This window comes from Daphnia pulex, chromosome 7 (assembly GCF_021134715.1).
Source record: "Daphnia pulex isolate KAP4 chromosome 7, ASM2113471v1".
Lineage (NCBI taxonomy): Eukaryota > Metazoa > Arthropoda > Branchiopoda > Diplostraca > Daphniidae > Daphnia > Daphnia pulex.
In genome coordinates this window covers 8,445,043-8,461,821 of record NC_060023.1, presented here as the reverse complement: position 1 = coordinate 8,461,821, position 16,779 = coordinate 8,445,043, and the positions used below count along the sequence as shown (strand labels likewise).

Here is a 16,779-nt window from a genome sequence, read left to right as displayed (position 1 = left end):
ATAGAAAGTTTTAACATTTATTATTCTATGTGTTGCATAATATTAGCCAAGTCCGTTTTGTTTGTTACAATATCGCAAATGTATTCTGTATTCATTCTCGAGAGACGAACAATAAATTTAATAGGCAGGATATAACCATTTGTCTTTATATTCTTATCTATCTACTTCATCTCCAGCATCTTTGCATCAGTGTTTGAATAATATTCGCAATGCTCAAAATGGAAATGAATTTACAAAGGAATTCAGTTACGTATAATATGATATACAGTATATTTGTATGGCAATTAAAATATTTAACAATACCACGGCAAATCCACACAGAATTTTGTCTTTCAAAAAAGTTGTGTCGTCCACTTCTCATCAAATTTTTAAAAGCAGCGCCAAAAAAACAAGCACAAAATAATAAACACATTCAACAAGGTCACTGGAACATGAAGACTTGTACAATTAAAAAAAAAAATTCATTTGCGTGTGTGACCACATTGGGGTAGTAGCCTATAGACAAGAGATGTTTCCGAAACACGAATTCGTTCAAGTATAATACTAAAAACTGAAGTCTAATTCTACACGCTTGCTCGAGTTTCACTTAACGGTTTGACGGCGGCGATCCGGGAAGTGAAACCGTATAACCTAGATCACCATTTCAAGTTGGTGTGTGCTGGTTATTATAGGCGAAAAGGGAGAGGCATCAGCAGGTCGGGCAGCAGATAGTTTCATATCAATTCTACATAGTTATACGTATATACCGCATCATGATTCTTCTGATAGAGAAAATAAACAATTTAATGTGCAGTTTTGCTGCAGCCAGAAATATAAGTGCGCTGTCGCTAAACGCGCATCTAAGCTTTATGAGGGAGAACGGTATACATATGTTGTGTGTATACAAGTCACGATGTGTGTAATTGGACGAGAACTAGATTTTTTGTTTTAAGCCACCTTTTCGCAATTTTTTTTTACCAGCAAATAACCAGAATCCTTCACCCCGAAAATTCCAAAAAAATACCGCTATATCTCTCTATCACACGCAATTGTGCTGGCGCTGTCAGAAAACTAGTTTATTCTTTTATATCGTCCGGTATCCAGCTTTGACGAGAATGTCGTTGATGCTGTAGTCGAAGAGCTCGAAATCCATCCGGAAGGCATCATAGAACCGTAGAATCAAGTCTCTCGGCAGGGAAGAATAATACCTGCGTTTTTATCAAAAGATTTATAGCTAGATAGATAATAATAATCGATGAGATGGTAGATTTGAATAACGGGGGTCACGTACTTTTTCTCCAGCGCGATTTTCGACTTGGACGGGGCGGTGTTTCGATTAATCCACGGAACAGGAACTTGCGTGCCCAATCCCGTTTTGTCCCAGATGTACTGGGATAATACAAAAAATAATGGAAAAAATTCAGTGTAAATATAGGCTATAGCTTATGCAATGCATCGATAAAAAAAATTGGAACTTACTTGGAAGTCGTCGGCGGCGGTCTCCAGCTTGCCTATGACATGGTACGGAACTGTGTATGGGAAATCAAAATACAGTTCATATAGACGTGGGCGAATGAAAATGTCATGATTAAAGTGATGAATCTATAATCATTGCTGTCGAGATCAAATGAGCGCTAAAGCTCAACTATAGACAAGGAAATCTCAAACAAAATATGCGCACGACTGAATTCCTGTGGGCTAAATAATACGACATATTATATCATGTCTCACGTAGATAGGTCTAATTTCTCTACTCGTGGCTGTCATTTTGACGGAATGCGTGAATGTTATTTTTATCAGAGCCGACTTCTGGTAGTCTCTATAGAAGAGCGACTCCATATGTACTTTGGGGAATCTGACCTAAAAACTCATTGAAGTTATTCACTGGGATAATTTTTCCAAAGCAAAACTATAGAGATCAATAAGTCTAAAAGTGTCTCGCTTCAATGAGACGAGCTGTAATAGGTTATACGACAGGATATTAATAGTCGCGAACACAGCACGTATCATTTCCTCTTATTACTGATGCGCACGTTTATGTAGGCAAAAGGAAATCAAAAACTTACCGCTGCAAGGACTGCAATAGCGATGGAACGGGACCCAATGGGAGTCGTATCCAATGCCTATTGAAAGAAAGGAAAACAATTTGTTCAACAAGATTTGTCGTTCATGTTTTTCGCTCGACATCACAAGAAGTTGTGATGGGCGGGTCTAAAATAATCATCCGCTCATTTCAACCGGCTTTGTGTGTGTGTGTGTTGCTGCTTACCTAGCAGGTCGGTGTCTAAGACAAACTCGAGGAATTCTTCGAAAGTAGGTTTGACTTCTGTGATGTTGGTCTTTGGTAAAGGTGCGGCCACCTTTTCCAGGGTTTGTACAGCGGCCGAGTCGGCAGGTGAATGCTGCTGCTGCTGGCCGACGACGTAACGGGGCTGTAATTTCTTCGTTTCTATTTCATTGTCGTCGTTGGCGGCGACGGCTTCGATTTTCGCCGTGTCATATCCTTTTCCTCCGACCTGGCGGCCGTAAATAATTTGAGAATCGGGCCGGTTCCACACCGTCGGAGCTCCTCCGTCGTTCAACGACAAAAGACTCCGGAGCTGAGGCTTTGTATTGAAGCTCTGCCGTGTGCTGCTGACAAGATTGGCTGATGCTGCTCGATCGCGTTGTTGATGCATCTGAGCCGCCGCCCGTTGTCGTTTCATCATGACCTGGCGCGCTTTATTTCTGACGTAGTTGCGGAAAGCCGGCAAACTGTAGTGCGGACTTTCGACCATTTTGTCCAGGTAGCAGGACAGCATCCGGTCCATCGGATGGCGAACGAACATGAATTTGAAAAAGGTTTGATTGGCAAACTGGAAATCTTCTAGCGACTGCAAAAAGAGTAATAATAATGAATATTATAAAGCTGTGTCGTTTTTTGCTTAATCATCTCTCACTGGAAGTCATCCTTATACAAAAGGGGTGGCTTTGTAAAAATATGATGATCATGGACATATTCTCCCATCTCATTCAATAAGGTAGTGATTAATGGACTGCAGGCTATAGCTAAAAAAATATTTACTGCCTATATTTAACATGGTAATCATACTTTATATGCTGTGATAATCAGACACACATTGTGTGTGTCGAGCTCACAAATTCTGACTTCGCGAGAAATTCAAAGGAGAGTCATCTGTTTTTGTTTGGTTGTTACAGACATTTTACTATACTGCTGTAACCAATTGATGACTTGTACTAAATAAATTCGAGTCAGTACGATGAATCAGACGCACTCCACTTGCGCTTCAGTTGAACCGCAAAAGTGCGGTAAAGAGAACTCTGCAAGTGATGTTTACATGTGCGCGCTTGTTTATTTTCTCGGCCGCCAGCCCACACACACCCGTGTTTAGCTGAGCTGATGGGGGGTTATTTGCCCAAATGTTTTCCTTTATTTTTAACCGCAGAAACGTATTATGTAGCTACCCGCTTTAAAAACATTTCAGAAAAACACTATAGCGTACAATCAACACCTTGCAGTCCAGTTTTTAGGACAAGTGTACTACACATACTCTGTGCAAATATTTTTCTGGTCCGATTACTCGACTTGTCTACTAAACCGAATTTTACATCTAACCTGTGTACCATATGACCGCAAAGAAAAATAAGAAACATAATGGGCAGATCGCAATAGCGGTCAATAAACTTATTTATCCCAAGAGGATGACCAATGCTCCCATAGCAGGTGCATTGGGTTCTGCTAAATTATTCTCTACTATATCAGCCGCATTCATGAAACTGGGTACATGCGGTACGAAAGTATAGCTACGTATTATTATGTTTATGATTCATACTTAACTTGGAGTCTATATCAATATTGGCTACATGGAGCTAGTATATCTGTGGCTATAGGCACACACGCACCATTGAAATTTCATGATTCGGCATAGTATATGCGCAATCTTCTATTTAATCGAGACTCTTTTTGCGTCATATTTATATGACGCCAATTATCTAATCACCTACTTAAATCTTCTAGATTCTAAAACGGACATTCAATGAGAGTTCAATAATAGTTTACAGCAGGCCAAGATTTGGCGCCTATCGAATGAATGAGAAGAAATAAGTAAGTCAGTGTTGGCTCAACTGAAATAAATATGACAGTTTTAAAAAGAAAAACGAAATCGATCGATCTTTCCAATGATTGCGTTGCTAAAAAATGAAGTATAGCAAGCAATGACTTTTTCCCCCTTCTCCTTCCGTCTGTCAATCTTGATTAATTTCTCATTTCTTTCCTTTTTGTGCTGTCTGAATATTTGACCAGCCTCCCAATCTCCATCTAATCATATATGCTAGCCTAGCAGGTGGATTTCCCAGGCTGGGAATTAGCGCTATGAATTAGTGAAATATGCACTCTAGGACTTCCGTCGGATAGTATAGGCTTCATACACTGCAGCCGAAATTCCAGAAAAGGCCTCGGCAACGTGGAAGAAAAAAGAAGAAGGATGAAAGAAAGAGAAAGAAAGAAGGTGATCAAGACTCTTACATAATTCAGCCTAGGTAAAAACGAATGATTTCATAATGAATAAAGTTCTTAATAGGTAGCTAGCCTACTTTCGAAAGTCACACACTCCATTGAGAGGTTATATTCGCCAGCATCCGAAACTTCGTTACACAAATTGAAACCATTTCGCCATGTCCAAATCAGTTCTCCCTAAATTACCTCATCTGAATATGCGGGCGTTACATCACAAATCACTTAGACGTTCATCAGCAGTGAGTAATAATGCAATGCAGTAACATTTAGATTTTATAGGTGTGCTTTTGCCAATGTGTGTGTTGTGTACATTACCCTGGGAAGAAGGTGAGACGTCAAACTGTGTGGACTAGAAAAAGTTGGTCCCAGTCCGTGGAGCAAAAGGAAAGCCGAGACCAAAGATGAGGAGGCGACTTTGTTGAGAAAGCAGCCCATCGTCTGGAATGTCGGCGCCATCGAGAAATGAGATGTGACCGGGTTCTCCACGCTCAGAGAAACTATAAAAGAAAGTCAAACAGAAAAATCATGTCGTTCACTTTTTCTTATGAACAGCTATAGCAGAGAAAATTGATACGATAACTTTTTTTCTTTTTTGCGGCTCACCGGGGACCTTTTTCTTTTTTGAAACTCAAATTTGGCCACCCAACAAAGCGGAACAATATAATTATATCCAGGATATAGTCTAATCACATTTATTATTACGTCACACCGTTGTTCTCCTTTCGACTGTATATAGCGACAAAGGTAGCAGAAGAAGAAGTGTGTACCCATTTTGTTTGGGGGGTCTTTCACGCGGCGGTTAATAGAAAGGACCAGCTCTTCATTCATTCCGGGGCCGAACCAGAAATAAGCGATGAGATGAGAAAAATTTCTGACACCCACTCCAGCAGCTTCCGTAAATGACTCGCTCACGCATTTGCCAGGGCGAACACACCAGTTTTCTTGTATATAATATCCCAGTCAGGAAAATGAATCACGAAATGAAGGGGGACCAGCGCAGACATTTCTTGAATGTCTTCGTGACTGGTTTAGCCGAGGTTTTTCACGTTTACACGACGACGACACTGATAGATAGTTTGATTCATTGCTGTCGAGAATCAATAGCTGTGACTGATTTCTTCTAGCTCTAGAGAAAAATTGTTTTCTTTTTTAAAACGATTTGTCAGTGTTTAACTAAATAATAGTTTTCAAGGGAAAATTTCAAATTCTAGAAATTTCCCTTTCCTGTCGACTTATTCAAAGCAGGAAACGACGAGTCATCATTATGAATAACCAGATTGGACACCAGCAGTTCAAATATGTGTCTTGTGGGCGATCCTCTTCCATGCAAATCGTCATATTTTTTTACAGCGACGTGAATAGTTTAAGCGGCTTAGCATAATAGAATGCGCATAACTGTTCGTCACAGTATTTTCCGCAAACGAAAAAAAAATCAAGTCATTATTTTTGCATAATTCCAGCGTGTTATTAGATCGCGCGCAAAAAATATGTAACAGAATTTTATTACCGCAATGCGCTTGGCTATCGTAACGTTCGCATCACGAAGCGCTTGATATTTTCCGCTATTTGAATTTAGGCGCGCGGTACAAAAAAAAAATAAACCCGAAGGTGAAATTTCAACTTTTGGGGTCCTCTTTTTCATGGTCCACTTGATGCGCGCCATGACCATATACAAATAAACACGATGACTAAGGTAAAGTAACAATTCGTTTAGACATTTTCATCTCTCCGGGTGAGTCCATCTGACAAAGCAATAAACCTCCCGGGTTTCGGTCGCTTCCGTCATCCTCCTCGTCACTTATTATTATTTCTGTTTTTATAGGGCCTTGAAATGCGACAACCCACAAAGTTGTGTCAATGGTACTGTAATTTATAAAAACAACTACCAATGTTGCTGTTGGAATTACCAGCGCAAACCCAGCTGCCATTTTTTTAAATATGTATATAGATACCATCAGACGTCAAAAACGGAATTCATTTATAGCCAAACGGATTTTGTTTTTGGTTGAACTATTATCTAGGTGTCAGAATGAAATGAGCTACTAATCTTACCTGGCGAGTTTTTGGAATTGGGTGAACGAACTGGCCGGGTCTCGTTTTTGCTGTTTGCGTAGACGAGTGGATTAGAGACGACGCCCCGGCTGCGACAAACTCGTTTGATCCGCTCCGACCTTAGCCAGTACCTCCGCTCTTTTTCTTCTAACAAACTGCCGCTGCCGCTGTCTTGGTTATGTCTCTGTTGATGGGTCTCATTATCGACGTCGTCGTTAGTTTTCTTCGACGGAGGCACCGGATTCCAATATTTGGAATTGTCTTCCGTGGTGGGAATGACTAGCGGCCGGCTAGTCTGGTTGCCCGTGTGCAGCAGCAACAATAACTGGTTGCCAGACGAAATGTCCTCCTGACTTTTTGGGCCGTGGCCAATAACCGGACTGCTGGACCAGGTACTGGCGACAACGGCCATCTTCAACCCCCGGTCGCCGTGATTCTTGGGGGCAATGTTGTTGATGTTGTCGCCGACCGAGTCCGTTTTCTCCAAAGTTGTTGTTGCTGCTGCTGGAGTCAAGGTTAACGAAAACCCTTGACTGACGAAGAGGCGACCGGAGATGAATACCAATAGAGCCAAGTATAGCCATCCCTTCCAGCTATTCCAGTGCGTCCACCGTCCCCTCAGACCCACGGCTTTTAGGACTACCCTCAGCATCTTGATTCGAACCATCGACCACTTGATTGTTTTCCAACTATACCTGCAATTATCAAAGTATTTTCGTCAATCACCTTTGGTTGCCAACCGAATGGATCAACAATTCAACACGCACTGAAAATGTCTCGTCATTTCCTTAAACGGCAAAAGTTAAAAATGGAACTGGAAACATTGCGCAATGTTGTGTCTCTTCAAAAAATAAACAAATTAGGAAGTGATTGGGGGGGGGGAAGACAAAATAACACGGGGGAGGAATCAACGCGCGTGCTGCTGGCGCTGGAATGAAGCTGCGACTCTATCAGCTCTCAGCCAGCCCGAGAGTCCCCTTTGGCAAACTGAAAAGAGCAAACTAACTGTACACTGGACTGTGGATGTTGGGAGCTCGACCGAGCAGAATTCAGTCCGTCAGGTAGGAGCCTGAGCGCGTGACTGTGTTAGCAACTTTCCATCCCGTCTTTTTATACGTTGTAGAGATTCGGATCTATCGTCGCTCTGTGTAGGGAAGCGCCATGGGACGATCTACAGACACACACACACACTCGGGGGCTGGGCTCAGTTCGGATTATTTGAAAATAGTCAAGACGAGAAGCCGGGAGGAGAACTGTATGTACAGACACATTTTTTTATTTGTTTTTCTTTCCCTTTTTTTGTCGCTCATATTCAAGTTGACGCCAAGCGAAATGCTCTAATGAATTATTGATCCATTCTTTGATAGCTTTGTGTATAGCAAGCGCGCACTCGGTTCAGGATTTTTTATTTTTATTTTTTTGGGAAGACATCGCCATCGACCGGGAATACAGAATTATGTAACCTTGACTGCATTCCTGATTAGGACACTGAACTCAATTAGAGAGAATTTAAAAAACAAACAAACAAATAAAATTGATGAATTGAATTTTTTTGATTTCTTGTTTCGGCTGATTATATTTTAGTCAACACAATTTAGAGACGTAAATATAAGATTCGTTTAATTAATTATATTAGACCCTTTCGGTAAAACCAGCAGTTGGCTCTCACAAATAGAAGATGGAAAACCCCCGCGCCTCTGCTTCTTGTCGACTTGAAGGACTTGCCAAATTACCTAAAACAAACAGAGGGGAAATGGGACCAACTACAAGAAGGAATGAAGGATAGATGTGTGCTGTAGACTACTTTTATTATTACAATGGATATATGGCGGTTATTATTTATCGCGATGTCCCCATTTTCAACACCTTGGGTAGATGGGAGAGAGAGTGCCAATTGAGTTTCAGTTCATATCCTAGAAAGTCTCGAACGGTGTCTTCTCTTATACATCCAGCGCGTTACAGTTTCGCTCCGGCAACATGTATACACAATTACACATTCATTTCCGTGGAAATGGATAGAGAAAAAGTTCGATTCACCAGCAGCAGCATCACGCCGAACAGCGTGACAATATCGCCTCTTCTCTCTGTACACACAGCGTGAGCGCATGTGTCATCCTCCCGGCAGTCTAGAATTCAACAATCTCACGTCTGGTGAAGTTCTCTATCTTCTCTCCCTCACGGTTTATTTGTGGTGTGGGTGGTGGCGGTTCTGTGAACGCAAATAATGGGGTTTGTGTCGACAACCGACTCCGTCACGATCGTTTTGAATGGAGCTGAGCGTATATAGTACTCGGAAACTTATTCAGCTGCTGCTGCATCATAATAGCCATTTCCAGAGAAGATGTGACGACTTAACTTTGCATTGTGTACGCGCGTGTTTATTAGTCGGAGAAAAGCAAGAGATTTATTATTTGGCTTGCACTTGAAGCTATTTCACCAGTTTCTTCGAGTGTGTTTGTGCACCACAAGAAAGCCCAGCCACTTGTTGTGTGTCGTACGGGAGAAAGAAAAACTAGAACAGCTATAGAAATTCCCAATTATATTTGACGACGAAATATCTGCCAGTTTCACTATAAGGTTTAAGCAATTTCATTTTTTGGGGTTCATTTTATAGTACATATACAGTACACGACGGGGATGTATAAGGATGGCAATAAAAGAAAGTACATATACACATTTGAGAATAAAAGTTTCCTCAGCTGCCCTTCACCATATAGGCTAATATTAAATTCATGTTCGGGACAGTAGGAGCGGAGGGACGGTGCAACATTGAATTACTTGCAACCCCTACTATACTACACACTAAACCCATCAGTTTCAATATGTAGCTGATCAATGTTTCAAAATGCTGAACGCCATAGCACTGTCGGGAGAGCCGGAATGTCGTAGACACGCGGAGTACCTCCTGACGTTATGCTCAACTCAACTTAAAAGACATTTGATTTTTTCAATTATTATACATTCGAACTAGGTATAATTTCTCTGCCTCCCTAATAAGCCAGTATTTAAAAAATGATACAAAAATAATAAAAAAAAAAAAGGTAAAATGGGAGAAATTTAAAACTCCTGGAATCAGAGACGCGAAGAAGAATCAGACCCGGAACCGCATAAAAAGCCGAGAAAAGGAAAGTTACCTTATGTAAGAAAATCCAACGTAGTGTAACGATCAGGAATATGAATCTTGGTCAATCGATATGTACCCGAATCCGAATTTTCTGCCAAATATTTGGGCTAGATTTATTTCATAACAGAATATTAAAGTCAAAGGTTCACAGCAGATATTCATTTGGAACATCAACTTAAATCTAGATTAATCATTTAAATCTAGTTGCAAAATTAGGACAACGCTACGATTTTATTCTTGGAATTTTTAAATCCCCCCTCCCTCTAATAAACCCACGCAAGCACTTAATTCATTGACTAATTAAAATCGTTCGAAGAAAACCGTCTGCATGTTTCGTCGACCCGTCTCTATGCAATCCAGTGCGTAACAACGTTGTTCCAGCAACAAGACCAGCAACCAAATAATTTCAGTTATTTCTATCTCGTGGGTGCATAATATACGGTTGTGCACGTCACATTATTATAAAGGACACGCATATCAAGGCCAATCAAGGCAAAGAAGAAAATTTCAATCATTATTATGTCATTTCTAAAAAAGTTTTTTTTGCAAATATTGATCGGTTATTCTTTTCGTTCCTCTACTTTATGGCTGCTGCTGCTGAGTTGAGACGTGCAAAAGAATTTAAAAAAATTGACGATAAAAGTCGGACGATGGAATTATAAAACTGAGCGGGGAGCGGTGTCTGGAAACTTTCCAGACCGCGCTGTATATATAGCCAAATCATCTTGCCATTTCTCACGCAAAAAACTATTCATCTTCTATAGCCGAAAACTAGCCCAGTCTATATACCGATATTTATTTTGCGTGATTGCGTATGTCTCTATCAGCTGGGACCCGTAAAAGAAAATAAAAATTGGCAAACTTTTGTTCCAGCTGAATCAATGTATAATTCATGACAAGCTCGGCATGGAAACAGTAATACAAATGTTCATATTTTGACTTTGACAAACAAAAAGGGGTGAAACATCGCCATAGCCGGAATGAAATTGCAGTATACATTTTGACATCATGCCAGAAAACCAAATTTAAAAAAAAAAAAATCACATTTAAATAATGGCACACATTTTTCTGATACAGAACAACCGCTATGTTCCTCTAGCGTTGCCGGGCAGGTTGGCCATCAGCTGGGACACTCTCAAATAAATTTGCGGATGGTTGTCGATCAGATTTTGCCAATCCGGTTGCGAACTGACCTGCGGGTAATTCAAAGACACCAAATGGAGGGCGCAGTCGAAGAGATTGGCCAGCGAATTTTTAGACGCCCAGATGAGAGTGTCGATGACGTTGTGCTCGTTCAGGTCGGCCAGCACGAACCTTGCGCATTCGTCTTTCAAATTGTCCAGGCCGTACTTGTCGGCCGCCTTGAACAGTCGATCGGCCATGCCTTCCTCTTCCAGCAGCGGAATTCGACCCGTGTACAAGTAGTGGAGGATCTGCTGGAACACTTGCGGCTCGACGTCGCTGATCTGGATGACTTTGATGGCAGCTGAGACTGCTGCCGACTTTCCTTTGGCTTTGGAAGGTGTCCTTTTGACGGGTTTTTTGGGGGTCGGCTGCTGCTGCATCATCGAAGCGAAAACGGGGCTGCCGGACGCGATGATCGGACTGTGGGCGCCCATCAGTTCACCCTGAACGTTGAACTCGACGTCGGTGTTTTCCTGCTTGGTGAGTTGGCTGGCCCACTGGTTCAGGACCTTCTTCTCGCCCAGTGTCTCCGTCCCGAAATCCATCCACAGGTCGAAACGTTTGTCAAGTGGACAAGTGACGGGCCCCCAGTTGAGTTTCGTGTGGCTCATCATCAGGTCCTCGCTGGAAGCGTTGAGATTCAAATGCGTTACCTTATTCGACTGCTGCTGCTGCTGCTGCTGCCCGTTTGGTACGATCCAGACAAACCGGGGCTGATCGTCGACCACTTTGTTTTTGTCTTGCTGGTTGGCTTTGGCCAAATCGAGATAATTACTGCCCACCGGCAAGGTTTTCATCTTGTTTGACTGCTGGCTCTTGATTAACGAAAGCAGCATGCTGGGAGTGCCTTGGCTGGCTTCGGGGCACGGCTGCAACACCAACGTGTAGGAATAGTAATCGCATTTCCGTAGGTGAAAGGTGTGCTCGCCGTTTTCAATGTCATCTGGGCAAAACCGTATGAGGTACAATCCAGAGCGAACTTCTTCAATGGCTGGAATGGCCATTTTTTTAATCTAATGACGTCTGCAATTTGTCAACACAATGAATCAATAGAATTATGGTTTTATTTATTAGCTAAATTGAAAATAAGAGCCAATTTTATTTTTACCTTGAGAAATGCCCAATGGCTGATACTTGTTTGAAAATAGGATGAATTCGAGTTCAATGAGCTCACGACAGACTGAAAAAATACATGTGTGTTACGTCGATACTACTACGGTCAATTCGGTGCAGGTGAGAAGCCTTGTCAGGCCTCTCTATGCGTAAAGGTAAATGCCTTCGAGCTATAAATGGTGGCGCAATTTTCCCGCTGGAAAATTTCACAATAGAGCCCATCCTCTTTTTCGCTGCAACAATCTTGTACCGTATCATAAAATAAAAAAATAATAATAATAGCAGAAAATTTGAATATTATTTTAGACCGGTTCAGCGCATAATTTTTTCCTTGGCTCAACAAATGAAATGCAACGCAAGGTGCTCAGACAGATGCGCTGTTTATTTTCTTTTCTTTTCATTCTACAATTTGAAATGACAAAAAGATGTTCTATGTATGGCGAAGGAGACTAAACATGTGTAACTTTCTCAACGGGGCACCGGGTTCTCGTCAACAAGTGTGTTTTGAATGCGCGCTCTTTTGTTCACATTTTTTTGTGGTTACCCTTAAATAGGAGCGCACCTTTTCGGACTTCTTGAACTAATTTCTCCGTGACTGTGCAAGTCACGTTTTGTTTTCTTATTTGTTAGAATTTTTTATTTCAAGTATAGTAGCGAATAAAGTGAGTTTTCCGTCTCGATTACTTTTTTTACGTTGTGTTCTTTAAACGTCACCCAAGGGAAAAAACAATCAAAACATTTCGTAAGGTGAAAATCTATTTCCTGATATATATTCATAACTCATAAGTCTGAAAGGGGTTTCCAGATGAAAATTCAAGGACGGAATCAGTTAGCGTCAAAAAACGTCTGGTTTATTGATACCGGTCTAGAGTTCGAGCTTTTCTATTGGCTCGGGAAAAATAGAGTGCACACGACGTCATGCCATCACATGAGGGACGGAAGAGAGCATCGACTCTTAGAGACACTGCCAACTTCCTACAACTTTAATCACCTGCCATTAGGCAGATCAAAGCTATATACGTGAAAATTGCGGACGATATAACCCATACAATGTTAAAGGGGGACTCATTAGCTCGAGTTGGTTGTACGAAAAACATGTGTGAAAGTGAATCAATAACACTCTGGTTATTCAACTTGTGTTTAGCGAACGGAAGAGAGTTGGCGGGGTAATTAAATATTTAATTGCAAACTTTTAGCTCAAAATGAATTTTTTTTTATCGTTATAATTGTTATAGATACAATAAACAAGAAATCGATTTGGTGTGATTCTAGGCTGCCAACAACGTCGAGTCAATTACATAATTACCACGTTGTGTGTTCCAAAATGTTTGGTTGTTGAAAGATATTACGTGTAATATTCTCTTGATGGCTACTTCAACCTCTTGATCTGGCAAAGGTAGTACTTATTACGAGATTATTAGACTTCAATTAATTTTTTTTTTGGTTTGAATTATGGGGGTGGGGGCACCTTTGAACCATCGCCCACGGAATTTCCACGCTACCTGGGTTCGGGCCATCAAATTTAAGATTATACAGTTGGCTGTTTGTTTAGTCCTTAAAAGGCCAACGGCTTTTTGTTTCACAGAAATTCTTCTCAGAGATCTCCTCACGATAGACACCTCAACTGAACATAGTTTTAGACTCCCGATCGACTCTCCTCAAATATTCATTTATTTCATTTCAAAAGAACAAGCTGTGCGCATCCAGTTAACATAATTACATTTTAATCAGAGAAGCAATGCGGCGGATTTGTTCCGGAAATTCCAGCCAATCACCGTCCGTCTCGCAGTCGATTTCGCTGGTCGTTTGAAAGACGTTCTGCACTTCCGTTTCCCAGAGGTCCGTCTCGCAGTCGGCCCCTCCGCAATCGCTCTCGCAGCTGACGCCGTACACCTTGATCTTCATCATGTGCTGGGTGGCCATCAGACACAAATCGGGATAGTCGTGAGTCAGATCCTTCCACTCGGGCAGGAAGCAAACGGTCGGCCCGTTGAGGGAGATGCATTTCAGCGAGGCGTCGAACAGGGTCGTGATCGAATGCAAATGAGACCAGACGAGCGTGGCGATCGAATTGCTCACGTCCAGCTGGGCCAGCAAAATGTCGACGCACTCCTTCTTGAGCGTCTCGACGTCGTACTTGTCGGCCGCCACGTAGAGATCGCGCGTGATGGATTTCATCTCCAGCAGCGGGCAGGTGCCCGTGTAGAGGTAGTGGAGCAGCTGGCGGAAGACTTCCGGCTCGATATCTTCGATGACGACTTTTCTCGATTTCGACTCTTTCATGTCGCATTTGAACATAGTGGCGAATACGGAGCTGCGGGCCGTCAGAATCACGACGTGGGCGCCCATGACCACGCCCTGGAGCCGGAAATGCACGTCGCAACTGGTTTGATTGAGGAAGAGGTCGGCGAAATCTCGAATCATCCGCGACTGGCCGACGCTGTTGGTCCCGAAATCCATCCACACGACGACTTTGGGCTCGTTGTAGTTGGTGACGGGCACGAAAATCTGCCAGGCATCTTCCAGGTTCAGCATGGGCTTCTTGCCCAGCACTTCGTTTTCGATCCAGACGAAGAGCGGCTTCTGTTCCGGCGACAGGATCGAGTCAGCGCCGCCCGGCACTTTGACTTGGGCCGGTTGGAGATCGGCCTCTTTCTCCGGCAGCTTTTCGGTTAATTTCCGCCTGAGCATGATGCAGACGTCGGCGTAATCGATGAGCGACGGCTTCCTGGATCGCGAGTAAACGATGTAAGTCGAGTGCGGAGGCGAATTGGTCAGGTGGAAGACGCCCTTCTGCAGCGTGACGTCGTCGTGTCCTAAACTCTTCATCGTCCACGTGACCCGAAAGAGTCCACGGCGCATTTCTTCCACTTTGATGGACATGTTTCTATTCTTTTTGTAATAGACGATTGTAGAATTTATTCACTTTCAGCTGTTTGCGAGAAACAAGTGAAACACACGCCGAGTTCAAGTGCGCAACTGATACTGATCAGCTGTCATTTCACATCGGGATACGCCCATTCAAATACGTCTATTGTCCTGTCATTTAAGTAAATTCCCAAGGTCGCTTTAGAAAAATCAAAAGGAACAAACAAAAAATAGAAATGCACAAGGTTATTGACATTGCATTTACAGGAATTCACCTCAGGCACTATAGTGGTCCTGTCATTTTTTTAATCACATTTTCTTTCTCCGTGATGCAAAAATGTCATGAATTCGATTTGATCTCTGCATTTAATTTCAAAGCATGTTTCGTCTAAGGGTCTAAAGCAAGCCGATTAATTTTTTTTAAAGGTTATTGCATTGAATTATTAGCGCCGATCTCACATGTTCCGAGCGATTCTCGGCACCAGTGACGTCACAGCCATCTCGAAGCGCAGTCAATAATAAATCGGCTAAGAATGTCCTGGGGAGTATATATGTTCCTCAGCAATGGCAGCAATGGCAGCAATGTTTAGTTCATTCAACTTCCTCCCTCCGACTCTCGGATTACACGGCAATGAATGCCCATTCTGACAAGTTCTAACCGGTCGTAACGAGAAACAGCTATAGAAATATTGATGGACCGCATCACCCGCACTCGCCCGCACTACCCACGTACCAAAGTACGAAACGACTCTATTAACATTCAAGAGCAATCATATAGGGAAGGGCTCGGAGAGCATGTCAGCCCTTGTATAAATAATAGCAACGTGTCGACCGTGATTGGATCTGCACCTTTCCGCTCCGCCCACGCCCGTAAGAATCGTCGCACCGAACTCGCATGCAGCTCGCATGTCCGAATGGACTTTAAGACGTAGCTCTTCCGTGTTAAAAAATGGATCATTGCTTCTTTTCCAGTATGTATAACACACTGTTGGGCAAATGCCGCCCGGTTGCTTTGTTAATGAACAATTGGGCAGTATATATACCTGGCTTTTTAAAAATTAATCAAAACGTGGAAATAGCTTGGGAAATAGGCCATGCTTTTTGATTATTGTTTATAGAAATAGTTGCTAATGGGCCTATCTATTATACCTCTGCACTCTAGCAAAGAGTCTTGGATATTTCTTTAACAGGTTGGCATTTGATTAGCTATCTCCGTATATTAGAGCAATAATCAGGGATTCTGCTCCAATCAAATATCTAAAACAATGATACCAAAGCTCCGAAGCTACAGAGTTCATCATTAATTCGTTGTGTTTAATTGTTGAAAGACTTGGACGACATGGAGCGACATGTAGGAGGCGATCGCGTCTTTTGAATTTTCTACCCTCTAGCTCCACGCGTATCTATCGTTTTCTTTCCGCTTTTCACTTTAAAATGTTGAGTGTGAATGAACCGTCCTTCGTATTTCAACGAGTGGGTGGCGGATGTGTGCCCGTTTCGTTAGTACGTCACTATAATTTCGAGACGTTGATAGTGGAATCCATGCATGTTTGAACTTTGGCTCGATCGAACCGTCCGCACTTTGATTAACTGCCATAATCCTGCAATTGTTATCAAAATGGGAGGCAGTAGAAACAAATAAGCTAACCGACTTTAATAAACCCACGCAATAAGTTATATTGTAGTCATTTGACATATTTTTATCTTATTCTTACACAATTTGGCTATGTCACTGGGACACTGGCCTATTACGTAGTTTTTTTTTTTTTACAGATCATAAAATGTAGAAAGATTTTATTTGGGTAGGCCCAAACGGATACAGAGCATGTACACATATGAAACTTCAAGATTGAACAAGCCTTAGACTGGAGATCAAGAATTCATAGCATTCATATTTTGCGGTTATGTCTTGTTGTGTCTGTGGCATTGTTATAATACGTTT

General features: G+C 42.1%; 2 protein-coding genes across 2 annotated transcripts; both read right to left on the bottom strand.

Moving 5' to 3' along the window:
• Positions 1–255: 255 nt before the first annotated feature.
• LOC124197395 lies at positions 256–7,644 on the bottom strand. The gene is made up of 7 exons (XM_046592838.1): positions 6,548–7,644; positions 4,811–4,992; positions 2,249–2,852; positions 2,046–2,102; positions 1,459–1,508; positions 1,271–1,368; positions 256–1,187 (listed from the first exon to the last, which is right to left on the bottom strand). The coding sequence occupies exons 1-7, from the start codon at positions 7,212–7,214 to the stop codon at positions 1,064–1,066; spliced, it is 1,782 nt and encodes a 593-aa protein (XP_046448794.1). The 5' UTR covers positions 7,215–7,644; the 3' UTR covers positions 256–1,063.
• A 2,894-nt stretch (positions 7,645–10,538) lies between these two features.
• LOC124197655 lies at positions 10,539–12,117 on the bottom strand. Its single transcript, XM_046593191.1, has 2 exons — positions 11,965–12,117; positions 10,539–11,879 (listed from the first exon to the last, which is right to left on the bottom strand). The coding sequence occupies exon 2, from the start codon at positions 11,858–11,860 to the stop codon at positions 10,757–10,759; it is 1,104 nt and encodes a 367-aa protein (XP_046449147.1). The 5' UTR covers positions 11,861–11,879; positions 11,965–12,117; the 3' UTR covers positions 10,539–10,756.
• Between the last annotated feature and the right edge of the window lie 4,662 nt (positions 12,118–16,779).